The 13,424-nt window shown below is 42.0% G+C and overlaps 1 protein-coding gene across 2 annotated transcripts in view; it reads right to left on the bottom strand.

The window, feature by feature from the left end:
- Positions 1-13,424, bottom strand: part of LOC117778351 (guanine nucleotide exchange factor VAV3-like) — a 47,641-nt gene that overhangs the window by 10,672 nt on the left and 23,545 nt on the right. For both annotated transcript variants that reach the window (XM_034613855.1, XM_034613854.1), the window contains exons 16-23: positions 11,998-12,099; positions 11,380-11,471; positions 10,869-10,891; positions 9,971-9,995; positions 8,011-8,141; positions 4,120-4,185; positions 3,823-3,857; positions 3,555-3,671 (exon numbers count right to left, since the gene is read on the bottom strand). In XM_034613855.1, the coding sequence (XP_034469746.1) occupies positions 3,555-3,671; positions 3,823-3,857; positions 4,120-4,185; positions 8,011-8,141; positions 9,971-9,995; positions 10,869-10,891; positions 11,380-11,471; positions 11,998-12,099 (591 nt within the window). The remainder of the gene's footprint in view (positions 1-3,554; positions 3,672-3,822; positions 3,858-4,119; positions 4,186-8,010; positions 8,142-9,970; positions 9,996-10,868; positions 10,892-11,379; positions 11,472-11,997; positions 12,100-13,424) is intronic.

Below are 13,424 nucleotides of genomic sequence, written 5' to 3'. Positions count from 1 at the left end.
GTCAACATATTTCAGGAGCAAAAAAACTAATCCTGAAAGACGTTATTAGTGTTCTCACTTAACCCAAGATGGAAAAATATATCACAACCGACTGTAAAGCAAAGCACCGCTGAGTGTATGCTACAGGCCTGATTAAATAATTTAGCGATTAAATAATCATACGACACCAGAGAACAGCTCAGGCAAAGTACTTTGTTGAAAAGTAGTGCAGGCCAACCTTGAACATACACATACACTGTTCGGGACACACTGTGCACACTGCACGCACGAGTGGGGGGGATGTGCTGTCAGGCCAATTGCGAGCACCGGGCTGTATATTGCATGTCTTCCATATGGTGATGTGCAGGTTACACTGGAGATAAATCTGCACTGCAAACCTCCCAATGCGGTATATAACGGATGAATATGGTCATGTTGCAAATTCACTGATACATTATGAATATATAGGGAGTGATACATTATTGATATGTGCCGACTTATATGATGCATAACACGTGGAGACAGGTGCAGTCTTTCTACGCAGCTATCGGCCCCCGCACGGATGCACCTTCGCCCCGAAACACATAAACATCACTCGGCGCACACTCAAACTGACCACTTGTAGCGTTTGACATCAGACAGTTCCAGTTGATTAGCAGCAGCTCGCTCTATAAAGCCCCCGTTATCTCAAACAGCCATCCTGATAATGATCTTAAGCAGTGAGACGGGCAATTAGGATTGGAGCGTTCAGACACTGGGCCCCCCCGTACATCAAAGCTTTGAATGAGCGACGGTACGAGTCCAACCAAACCAAATGGGCTGGAATGGCGTGTCACTGGCTAAATAGTCCCAGCGTCGAAAAAACACCATGTCGGAGCGCGCCCTTAATCATTATAATCTCTCGGAGCCGTCACGCCTGGTCAGAAGGACTCGATAGTCCTTTCTTTTCTTTCTTTGTTTTTTAAAGACTGAACATACTTTGATGTAGCCTGAAAGATATTCACTAGTTAAATGGACAGCATTGTATATCAAAAGAGGGATACAGAGGCACTCCACTTGCAGATAAAACAGACATTTGCAGAGGCCGGGGGGGAATTAATGTTTTATCTACAGTTGGGAGTGCGCCGCTCGCCCCTCTTTTGAAACACACTTTTTAAGATTGATAACTGAAGAGCAGAGCATGATATGACGAATGCTATCGGGCAAACCTTGAACATATGTCTGAGCAGAGGTCTAAGATATAGGGTGAAACGGATAGATCACCCAATTCCACCCTCGTCTCCATGCTGCTGAAATGTGGACTGAGTTGGAAAGTAAAATGAACTGCAGACTCTACAGACCTACACCTTCAATGGGGATCTGTCCTAAGTAGTTCCAATGAAAACTATTCACAGGGACGTCTAAGAATAGTAACTAATTTGATCATCTTTTCACTTGTATTCACATGCAACCAGCTGATGTATAAAGTTAGCGTCCTGGTGCATAATCCTGTTACAGCAGAGTTGGGTCAATGTAAAACCTTCAAAGTGGTTTGATAGCACCAGGTGTCAGTGGACGTCCCACAGTGGAACTTAAAGTGACTGAGACAGCCCATGAAAGAGAGCGTAGTGGCTCCAGTCCACTTGGTGGCGGTAATGAGCCTCTAAGCTGGTTTGTAAACAACAGTAATAAGGACAAGTAGATTAAAGCTGCAATAAGTACGACAACTGAGTCACCCGTTGTGGTTTTGCACTCAAAGCAGCTATTCAACAGTGTTAGCTTGAAAACTGTAATGTTGCCGTGTTGGCACAGGTTTAATTTCCCCTGACAAGTCCTCGGTGCCTCCTGTCGTCCACGGAATAAACACGTGAACTTTCTAGTAAACAGACCCATGTGCATCGTCCCCTCACGCGACTGAATCTTGATCCCCTTCACGTTGAATTGATCAAGACTCGTCGCACACTCGCAGCTCCGTTAAGTCTGTTTACACGCAAACATAATCTGATGTTAATCACGTCGTCATATTGCTTTCGCGCTAAAGCAATATCAGTTGGATTACAGCGCTCTGACACCATTGGGACAGGTTGCTTAGAGGCTACTTTTTACTGTACAGCTGGAAACTTGCCCACCTCTTTGTTCCAGTACACTGTCAAGGAAAGAAACCACCTGCACCAAAGAAGGATTACATTTAAACTACCGAACTCATTTCAATGACATTTTTGCGGAGGGGTAGAGCATGACTAAGGAGAGAAAAGATCTGGATAAACGGGCTGATCCAGCAATTAATTTTCACTTTCTCCAACAAGACGCGATGGCCTTGATGGAGGTAGAGCCCTTCTACTTCATAAACATCACAAGCGGCTTCTGAAGTGTCCGCCGCTCGTCTGTTGAAGTGAGGGTGCTCAAAATGGGTAATTTTCTGAATTGTGCTGTAGCTTTTTCTGATCATTTATGAATTCCTCGAAAAACAGGTTTGCACAGCGCCTCCTCTTCTCCTGTGTGATTTCTATAAAACCTCTCTCCTCTCAGCTTCTATCCAGACACCTGTAACTCATTTGGGTCGTGCCCTGTCGTACTTAAGTGCCTGCGTGTGTATTTTATCTCAATACGTTGTCGAAGGCTTTCAGTTGAAGCACGATTTAGTATTCTTTGTGTTTGTAATTATCATGACCCCTAACATCAAAAAGCTCCTTTGATCATGGATCATAATTTAGGGAGAGGACACTTCTACTTTGGGCTAAAGCAAAGACACGTTTCCCTTCAAAAGATCTGTGGTTAGCTTTAAAAAATACAAGTATAAAAGTCATAACACGATCACGACAATGCTTTGTGAACTCTTGGCTCCAAGTTTTGACAGTTTGTGTAGTTTACTGCCTCATCACAGCACTGTATCCATAGAGCTATGATTATTATATTATATAATTATATGTGCAGTTTCTTTACACAGTGTGACTGGTATAATGGAAGTTTAGTTTATAGGATTTCCTCTGGAGCCAGTTTTAACAGCAGGACTGGAAAGAGTGTGTTTCCTGCTCATCAGTAAAGCCGCTGCTAAAGACTCAAAGAATGGTTGTGGGTGAAGAAGTGTCCTGTCCTGGAAAATATTCAAATGGTAATAGAGAAGTTTTTAGTTTTTCTTTGTAATTTGGATGATTCAACCCTTTACACTAAATTCTGTCCCCCACCACCTGTATCACCGGCATCAACTGCGACTCATCAGACCAGGCAAACGTTTTTCCATTCTTCAGTTACAAACCACTGATGATTACATAGTCAGTGTAACTTCTCTTTTTTTGCCTAAAGTAGTTGAACACAGCACGATCTCCTTCTGCTGTGGCTCATCCGCTTCACCATTAGAAACGCTGTCTTTTCTGAGTCTGCCCCATTGTTGTACAGAGCTGTTATTTGCATGCGGACACATTTTCCACCTGAGTGATTCTTGCCACTCACGTCACGCAAAAACGTTTTTTTTTGCCCACAGGGTAAATGCATGTGTTTCGTTTATTCTGCTTTTCTTGGTAAACTGTGGTGAATAAACTACATTGCAGGAGATTTGATATAGAAATGAATTTCAAACGACCAGTTGTATCACTTACTTTATACTGATGGCGTACTCGGTGCCTTCTTTACTCCGGTGTCGGACCAGATAGGTGCCGTTCCCTCTGTCCAGGAGCTCCTCCTCAGCCTGGTATCTCTCCACGGGCCCTGCAAACCTGAACCACCCGTGAACAACTACTGCACTTACACTGCCATCAATCATTCTGAACATGAGGATGAGAACAGTCAATACAATCAATGCAATAACAGCGGAAATGACTTGTGGTTATTGTTAGCGACCTGCAGTAATTTGTTTTCATCGCTTACCAGAGCTGGGCGGAGTAATCGACAGGTTTCGGAACCTGCCATAGAAAAGAATTGTGGTTATTCTGCGTGTTAATGGAGTCAATACCGAGGGGGGGTGGGGGTGGAGGTCATTTGTGGTAATGTGATATTCAAGCCACATCTAATGGCTAAAATCAGTCTTCTACAGAAAAAAAAGAAGCTGCAATTGAAAAGCACCATATGCCTTTGCTGAGACATCAATAGTGGCCATTATCTACTGAATGAATTGTTATCACACTCAATGTGTCTTATTGATTACAAAAAAATGTGCACACTTACACACGGGCAGGGCCTCACAGCGTCGCTTGGAAAGAAGCCAATCTTGCTCGTCGCCAGAATTTTGCCCTGCAATGGCAACTGGCTGTTAATCGCATTATATTTGTCTGGGAGCAACGACACCTCTCTCTTCCTTTCCCTCTTCCCCTCCCACACTCGCTCCAATAAATCCTCAGCAATTAGCACACAACAAGCAGTGCATCTAATTTGCAGCCCGAGTTAATTATGGTTCAAACTCTGCCGGCAGTGAGATTTGCGCTGCATCAAAACAAGAGCCTCGTTTAACACTAAATAATGGATCTTATTCTGGTCTTTGAATATCCAAACAGCGTAAGCTCTCTGCCTGGCGCTAACGCCTAACAATTGCATCTTAGCTAACCTGCCTCGAGCAAACCAGCGCTTTACAGGAAAGTCGTCACTTCTTTGAACAAACGTAGTGTAGTCTCTGTATAAAGAAACCAATTTAGCCCCAGAAAAAGACTTCATCTTCATATAAACTTGCTCCTTCACAGATAGTTCAGTTCATTCTATAACCTTAATTCTCTACCGTGCACATTATCTTGTAGATGCTTATAAACAAATACATCAGCATTAAGCTCGAGGTAATCTAAGTATCCAGTTCTGAGCTCCAGGTCAATTTGAAGTCCACTGAGTGAATCTGAGAGGACAGTGAGTGTCGAGGGCATGTGGAGCTCTTCATTCCGCTTCCTGCCCTGTTTACGCTTCTCCTCCTCACTCCTCTTTATTAGAGCAAGAAATGCTTTTTGGGACCGTGCAAGCCCGGGCGGTAACTAGATTGGAAAGCGAATCTTTACCCATCTCTATGATTCATTCTGTGTAATAACATTTCATCAAAGGTTTTTTGAGAGCCCCTCTCTATTTGTTATGCCTTTCGATAAGCGTATGATAAAGATTAAACTTATTACTCTGTTGGCATAAACAGGCAGCAGCCAAAGGATCAAATGAAATTACAGTGATTGATTGTATTGTTCTGCCAGTGGGATGGGGGATAATTGCCTTCTGGGTAACAGGGGATATGAATTCTCAATGTTCTGTAATTCCATCCTCTGGCGCCACTGGGGACGCTGAAGATTAAAGGTACCCTGTGGAGCTTTCATTGTAAACAAACACGGTTTTTGTTTTGATTTAGTGTTTCTCACCAAAAATGCTTTGTTTGCGACCGTGAGACCCAACAAACTCGTCGAAAAAATACTTTTTGTATGCTTAGAAATTTGTATTGTGCAGATCAGATTGTGGTCTCCTTAATCTTCTTCTCTTTATTACCACGTTTATTTTATTACAGCTCACCGTCGCCACCGACTGCTGGTGCGTATCACTGCCTTCTGCAGAAAGTGAATTGGACAGAAAAGAGACTTTGATACCAATTCCAATTTCTTTCATTAAATAAACAATGTTTACAATGTGATTTCTTCAATGTCTAAATCGATACATTTGAAATTTTAAACGCAAAGAACAGATTGGACCTTTTCATTCATTTTGTGGTCCATTAGTATAGAAGAGTGTGAGGGCCAGACATAGGATGAAAAATGAGAGGATGGTTTTTTTATATCATTTTTCATTTCAAGAATAAAGCAAAACTATCAGAAATAAATCCAAGTCATCAGGTCCATTCAATCTAGTCAGAGAAGCAGCAGCTGGGGAAGCATTACATCCCCATTACAAGTTGGTGTAACCATCAATATCCTCGTTTTTGGATCATTTATTTATGGTTTATCTCGTCATTTTGACTTTTGAAATCTCGATATGTTATATTTAAAAATATATCTATCCTCTCATTTGGTTCAAGATTATTCTCATCATTTTTAAAATTCTCAAAATGAACAATGGAAGAAAAAAAACTCTCGACCAAAACTCATCTCCTTCGACCGGAATCCGACTTTTTGTTTTATCATGTTTTACTATTAAATTTGTAAAATCTCCCGAAGCAACAACGCATAAAATAAATATCAAGCCACACTTCATTAAGGCAGACACGTTAAGTCAACCACACAGCTCCAGCAAAGGAAGAATCCATGGCTACCTGCTGAGGTTTATTATTTTAGCTACTTATAACTGGTAATATTATCATTTTAATCAATTTTAATCAACCAACATCTTAGTATTCAGTTTATTTCATGTGGTTGAACTTTAAATCACACAGTGAACTATGTCAAACTTTGATTGGTATTTGCATTAATTTCAACATTAATAGTAGAGAAAGTATTTTATAATACGTTTATTTCCTGCACCAAATTTGTGGAAAAGGACAAAAAAGCTCAAAATACATATTTTATTTCTAAACACTGAATTTCTTTGTATTTTCAGAAGATTATTCAAAGTTTTTTAGATTATTATGTCGATTCTATTGCAGTAATGGGCCTGAAAGGTTTGGGTGAGGGGTGCTCTGACAGAAAACATCATGTGATCCTGCTGCTCAGTCTATTGCTCTCCAGCGCCACTAGACGTCACAACCTCCAAACCGCAGCTTCAACTATGCTTTTCTCAGTATCAATACACACATAACTGGAAAAACACAAATGTGTATTATAATTTAAATCCTTTGATTATCCCCCCTCAGCATGAACGGTAACCATTGGCAGCACATCGGCGCGGTGCCATCGCGCCTGTGACATTCAGCAAGTCGCTCTGGCGGCTTACACAAACTCTCCTGGCACTCGTGTCCTCAACCCTCCACCTCGTGCTCGGTCGCAACAGAGAGAAACACGGAGCACAGGAAATCGGGCTAACTGCCTACTCCCAGCCGTGCCGTTGGCAGAGGCTGCGGTTTGATTGGAGCGGCACCGGGAGGAGCATGAGGCTTTAATGCTGCAGTAAAGCAGAGTGAGAAACAGCTAGGGAGGCTGCCGGAAGACCCCAGATAAATCGCCATCCTTTCAAAAATAGATAAGGTCAAACCCTGTGAACCGTTGGCTGACCTCGTGAGGTGCTTGCTAAATGCGCCGGTACACGAGGTTGTGCACCACCATTAAAAGATCTTCCAGAGGCTGAAGTGACTGCTGTTTTATTGTCTCTCTCTGGCACTAAATTAATCAAGTGAGGCCATTAATTGCTTAGATCATCTGATGTGGGCTGTGATTCAATCTGATGAGTAGAGAAAAAAGACAAACACCCCGTCTCTAATGTAGCTGCGGTTCAGTGGGGTTCAGATACAGTAGATCTTCGTCTGATGTTTTCTAAAAGGGGCTGACCTCATCACAGTGTTGCTTTTAATGGCTGTCAGGACGCAGAAAGTGACAAATAACCACAATATGGTGAAATACTTTATGCTTTAAAACTTGTATTGTGCAAATCAGATTGTATTCTTCTTCTTTATTACATGTATTTTATAACATATAGATAACTACTGGTATATGCAGAATTTTTGCAGAAATGTGAGATACCAACTCCATCTGATTTCTAGTTTCCAATTTCTAATCCTAATTTTCTAATCAATGTTTTCATTATGATTGATTCAATGTCTAAATGAATACATTTGCAGTTTAGAGGCAAGGCACAGATTTTACCGTTGTCCATTAGTGTTCCTAGTTTTCCAAATGAGGCTGACCTCATCACAGTGTCATATTTATGGATGTCAGGACCCAGGATGTGACAGATAACCACGATACGATGTGTGATTTATAAACAGTGATGACCACAGGGAGACAAAATAATGACGTCACCCCATCACGGCTGTTTTGAAAGCTTTTCTTCCCTTTGCCACACAGTGGGACATCCAGTATTAGAGAGAGGAGACGACAGACGGCATCGATTCAAACCCGTGACACTGCAAAGGCGTTGCGTGCGCCGAGCCAACCTGGCACGCCATAACATGTTATTTTTTCATGGGCATCACAGATGTTGAGATAAAACGAGGACGAGCTGAGTGACACGCACCTGCCACCAGGAGCTGTGCAGGTCTGCAAACATCACTTCAATGACATCCCCCACATGAATGCTTAGTGGGGGCCCGTACTGGGGATAAGGGATGCCACCATAGTCTCTGATCACAACCATCCTGGGTAAACCTAGCAGACAGGGAACACAAACACATTTATACTCAAACTTTCATACACGTATCAAAGAGTCTTGTGCACAGACACAAGCAGCTGTGCAGCAGAAATACTGTCATCATGTGGGGCCGAGAGAGTTTCTGAAAAACAAGGTGAAAGTATAAGTATAAGACTAAATCCTTCATCGGCCGCGTCGACCGAACAGAAATGAGACGGTGTGGTCTCCTTATTACATCACCAGCTGACAGCCGTCGCCTAGCAACAGAGCAAAAAAGTTCTTTGTTTGATTATAAAAGGTGAAGATATGTGTACCGTAAATAAATTCTACTTGGTTCGTTTCACCTCAGTTACTGACACTTTGAAATGAATGTGAAATTGGGCTTTGAATACAGATAACTGGTCATTTCGAGTTCTGTTGGTCATCCAGGGGAAATGTGACTTATTTCCCGGAAAAATATGTTTTTGTGATTTCTATTTTGATGATTTGGGTTGCTGTGGTTGGGCGTGGTCAGTAGTTTGTTCTGCACCTCCAGTAAAGTTTTACATCAGTGCAACAGGGCGACAAACTAAACTATAGGGGGGGTGAAGAAAACAAGATTTTTGGCTGCAGTAAAGTTGTAAATATCTTTTTTCCCAACAAACAAAATTCTCAATCACAGCTCTATTTGATTGAGGTGATCTCTGAGCGCACAAATCCACCTGTGCTAAATAATAATAATAATAAAGTAAATAAAAAATAAAAGTAAAAGTAAATAATAAAGGAAGGTGAAGAAGGTTTTTAGGTTTTTGTAGTTTTCGGTGAACCAGCCAAATCATGTGCTCAATTCCCTTCCTGTCACAGTGTCACTTTAAGGTTTGACAACTGCTCTTTGAGATTTATGTGGGAATTCTGACAGACGTTTTGATTAAGGTTTAAACAACCAAAACAGCGAGTCACTGCAGCAGGAAATTCATCTCCCTGATTCCTGAACGGCTCCAATCCCTCCTCGGCGTGGCAGACGAATACAGCCACGAGCATCCAGCTAAGGCTAAGACTAAACACCGCTGCCAACTTATGAGACACGGCCACTTACTCTCCCCCTGACTCACACATCGAGCCCCCTCAGACACAACTCGCTTCCAGCCACAGCTCCCCCTCCCCCCCTGCAAACCAGCCCTGGGGGGGGGGGATATTACAGTGACCTCAGATGAATGGAATATCTCACATTCATGTTTTTATTAAGAACAATAAGCACAGCTGTCTTCCTCATAAAGCCCCTTATGGAAATTGATTTATCACAAAGGCACGGCTCAGCGGTTGAGGCCGAGGCATATAGACTGCTGCAAGTGCTTTTCTGCCAGCTTCTCTCCTGCCGTGGCTCTCGTAATGATTCCACCTCCTTCAATTCATCTCAATGCCGTCAAGGGTTTAGGCTTCGCAGCATGAGGTGCAGAAAAGAGATTTTTTTCCTTCCCTGCCTTGGTTCGGGCTCCTTTTGTGTCCTATTCTTACTCAAATATATTTTTGTCAAGAGGAAACTGTTGTTGTTCATTCCCTGCTCTGAACCCTGTGGAGAAATCCATGTCAGTGTAAATCTTCAGGGTTTTTGTGGCACAAAGGAAAAAAAAAAGTTGAGTAATATTTGATGAAAAACGTGAGGTGGTGGGGGTGCGATAACATCTGAGGGTTTCGCTTTAAACCAGCAGCTATCTCACATCTGGCCTCTGACTAACCGGCTGCTTTTCATCCTGTCTGTGTTTCGGTTTCGCTGCAGACCCCGAGATGAAAGCAGCTTAAGAGGTACAGCGCAAGAAAAACCCTTAGCACGTTCACAAATGTGGTCGAGTGGTCAAGGCTCACTGACCTGGGTCTGGTGGTGCTGAGTTCTCCTGTTGAGAGAGAGAGAGAGAGAGAAAGCACAAATCATGACACAGGAAAAAGCATGAAAGACAATAAATCCAGAAGAAATATGGAGAACGGATTAAGAGAGAGGCCCCGTGCAGGATCAGCCTGACCTGAGCAGTGAGTAATACTCTTAAAGTCATCATCTGTGCGTCAGATATCGAGAGTAACATGTAGGCGTTCTCTGGGACTGAGCAGTTATTATGTATAAAGGTAAAATACATACATACAATACATAAATACTGGATATTCATTTAGTCTATAACCCATCAGGGCATCATAGAGTGTTCACTAATTTAAGATCAGCTGTCACAAATCACAGAAACAGGAACATCTGGGGAGCAAATAATTTCATGTGACTCAAAGTATGGAATACTTAGAAATAGGAATATATAATACAAAGTATGTTTAATAATGTTTATATTTTGTATCATGATGTAAATATACACTAGGAGGAGCTATAAAGGTTTAAATACAAAAAGTTTGTGGAAAAGACTTCGTTAAACACTGGGCTCACAAATCTTAAAATGAAATAGAGTCTTCAATTGAACACAAGCACAAAACTATAAAGTGTAAATGTTGCAGAGAGGGCGGTGGAAATACTCAACAAGCATTTCAACATAATTTTATTACCATGCTTTTAATTTGTATATTTTAGTGCATCAGTTAAATCCAAATTTAATTAGTGTAGATTCGCTAGAATAACTTTTAAAACATGATTATATGATTATACTTGCGTACAGTCCATTATATTGTGGCGGCACACTCCAGTGCATGTGTGGGTGTATATTGTAGCATCTGCTGTGTTATATAGCAAATATAAAAAATCGTAAGCTTTAGTGTAGCAGTGCAGGTCTTACCTTGGGTTTCGGCTTCGCCAAATCTGCAGACAGGAGAGCGACAAACACAGAGAGAGACACACACAACATCAACCGTCAACCTCATGATGCTTCAGAGATTATAAAGACCACGTGATGGGGAAATAAACGTATATGTACAACAGCAGATTTGGGTGTGGGAGTGGAAAAACAAGCAAAGGTCAAGCTGTTAGATATGTTGTGTACGTGGTTGACAATCAGACACGTGGGTGGTGCAAGAGAAAAGCTCACACACAGTTAAACATGTAAATAGCAGATCATCTCTCGAGCATGAATGTGCTCATTGAATTTCATGGTGATCTGCCCTTTAGATTTTCCTATTTTGTGTGCATGAGTGGACATATTGTCCTGATGGTGGCGCTAGAGTAAAGGTCACACAAAAATATGCTGATTTAAACTCTAAAGGGACACACAGAGTGGATATCATGGAAAGGAGTTTTCAGGATAACATGTGTTGGAAAAGGAATCAGTTTGGAGGACTCCATCATCTCACCTGTTCTCCCGCACACTCCCAGTCGACCCAAACACTCCTTATGAGCCCCCAGACCACATTTGATGCAGAGATAGCCCTGGTTAAAGATGCCCCTGGAAACAATAAATCACAGGTTACATTTCATGGGCATCAGCCTCCTAAAGAGAAATGCCTTGACATTTTGGATTTCCAGGCTTCGGTCACACACTCAAGAGAAGAAAAAATGACACAGGAAATGTCCTTCAGCTTCCCTGAACCATAAAACCGACACCATCTGCTGAAAACTGAGGTATTAACCATCCATACTTGAGTACACTAATGTTTTATTTCAATTAAAACCCAGTGCTAATAAGCTATTTTCATTTTCACATCCTCCACAGACCCTGAGGAAAAATGACTAAATGTAAAATGTCACCGTGTCCTGTTCACGCCTTTAATCTGAAAAAGATTTGAAGTGGAGTTTCACAAGATCAACCCCACATGATGATTTTCCATCCTGGAACGAGGTGCATAGTAACAGTTTCTATTTGCACCGTGTCTCAGACTCACTTCACAACATTCATACTCTACTGGGACTTCATCAGCGCTACATAATTATCCAGAGTGGAAGGAGCTCGCTGCATGACGCCTGAATCCTACCTGAGCAGGAGGTGACAGAAGCAACAGGATGTGATCCTCTCAAACGTGTGCATCTTGAACTGGTGGGAGTTGTGGTTGGCTTTCTCTGGTCGGATATTTGATCTGAGACATACAATAAGAAGAAAAGATGGTTAAAAGTTCAGTGTGTAGAGTTTAGTGACATCTAGTGGTGAAGTTGCATGTTGCAGCTGCATACCCCTCACCTCACCCTCCCCTTCCAAACATGAAGGAGAACCTGTGGCAGCCTTCAGTCGTCATAAAAACTCAAAAGGTGTTTAGTTTGTCCAGTTTGGGCTACTGTAAAAAACATGGCGGCCTCCGTAAAGAGGACCCACTCCTGATGTAAATATAAAGTATTTAAATATAAAGGATCATTCTAGGGTAAATCTTACAATTTAGGAGAAACTCACTTGTGAAAACATCACTAGGATTATTTTATATTCAATATCTGCCATTAGATCCCTTTCACCTGAAACTTACACACTGCACCTTTAAATGCAAACAAGACTCGGTCAGGCTGAAACTGTGCTAAGTGCAATAATGGTAATATATCTAAAAGTTTGGAGGTATTCACTCAAAACAACAAATATAAACCTCATGGTGGTGCTGTAGGTAAAATCAGGGGTTCACACCGAAGTCGATATGAGTCATCCTCTGGGGACCATGGGTGCATGTGCAAAATTTAACCGATTGATCAACAGCCCATAATTGCCGTCCCTATACAACCATGCAGCTCGCTAATTAATTTTTTTGTGTGTGTCTCAGTCGTGGGAACAAATCTCTTCATTAATCATCAGATAACTTTCCTGTGGCAGTTTATTCCGTTTATTTTCTCCACCCGACAGAACATGTGAGCAAAGTGAAGAGGACTTGAATCAGCCCACATCCAATTTTGATCTGTGTGTTCAAACATGAGGAGGGAAAAGTACAGAGCAGAAATACGCAGCCCGTCTGGAACATGAGCAAACACGACTCACACAAATAAAAGAAAACATGTTTTTTTTGTTTTGAACACACCATCCAGAAGCCACTTAAACCGAGTGCTCCCACAAGTGAGTCCTTCATCAGGAACCCATATCCTCTTCATTGGCACAATTTTCACATTCTGAATGAACCCGTTCTGGTGTCATTACCCAATGCACTGCGGCACACAGCTGTTTTCTGACTCAGACGCTGCATCTGAGGAAAACACTGTTTCAGGGCTGCTGTGAAAATGGTTATTTCCCTATTCAAATGACACATGAGGTTTGGAGAAAGTGTCGAGGGCCTAGCGGGGAAGTGGTCGTGTGTTTCCTCACTCGGTACATGGCTGCATGAGCTAAAGGAGTAAAGACGGAAACATTCCCGCCATAGACTGTGTATAAAGATGGATGACATGCTAGCTCCTCGGACATAAATCCTGCCCTCTCCGTGTTAGTGAAAGTCAC

This window comes from Hippoglossus hippoglossus, chromosome 17, assembly GCF_009819705.1.
Source record: "Hippoglossus hippoglossus isolate fHipHip1 chromosome 17, fHipHip1.pri, whole genome shotgun sequence".
Classification (NCBI taxonomy): Eukaryota; Metazoa; Chordata; class Actinopteri; order Pleuronectiformes; family Pleuronectidae; genus Hippoglossus; species Hippoglossus hippoglossus.
This window is presented reverse-complemented; position numbering and strand designations above follow the sequence as displayed.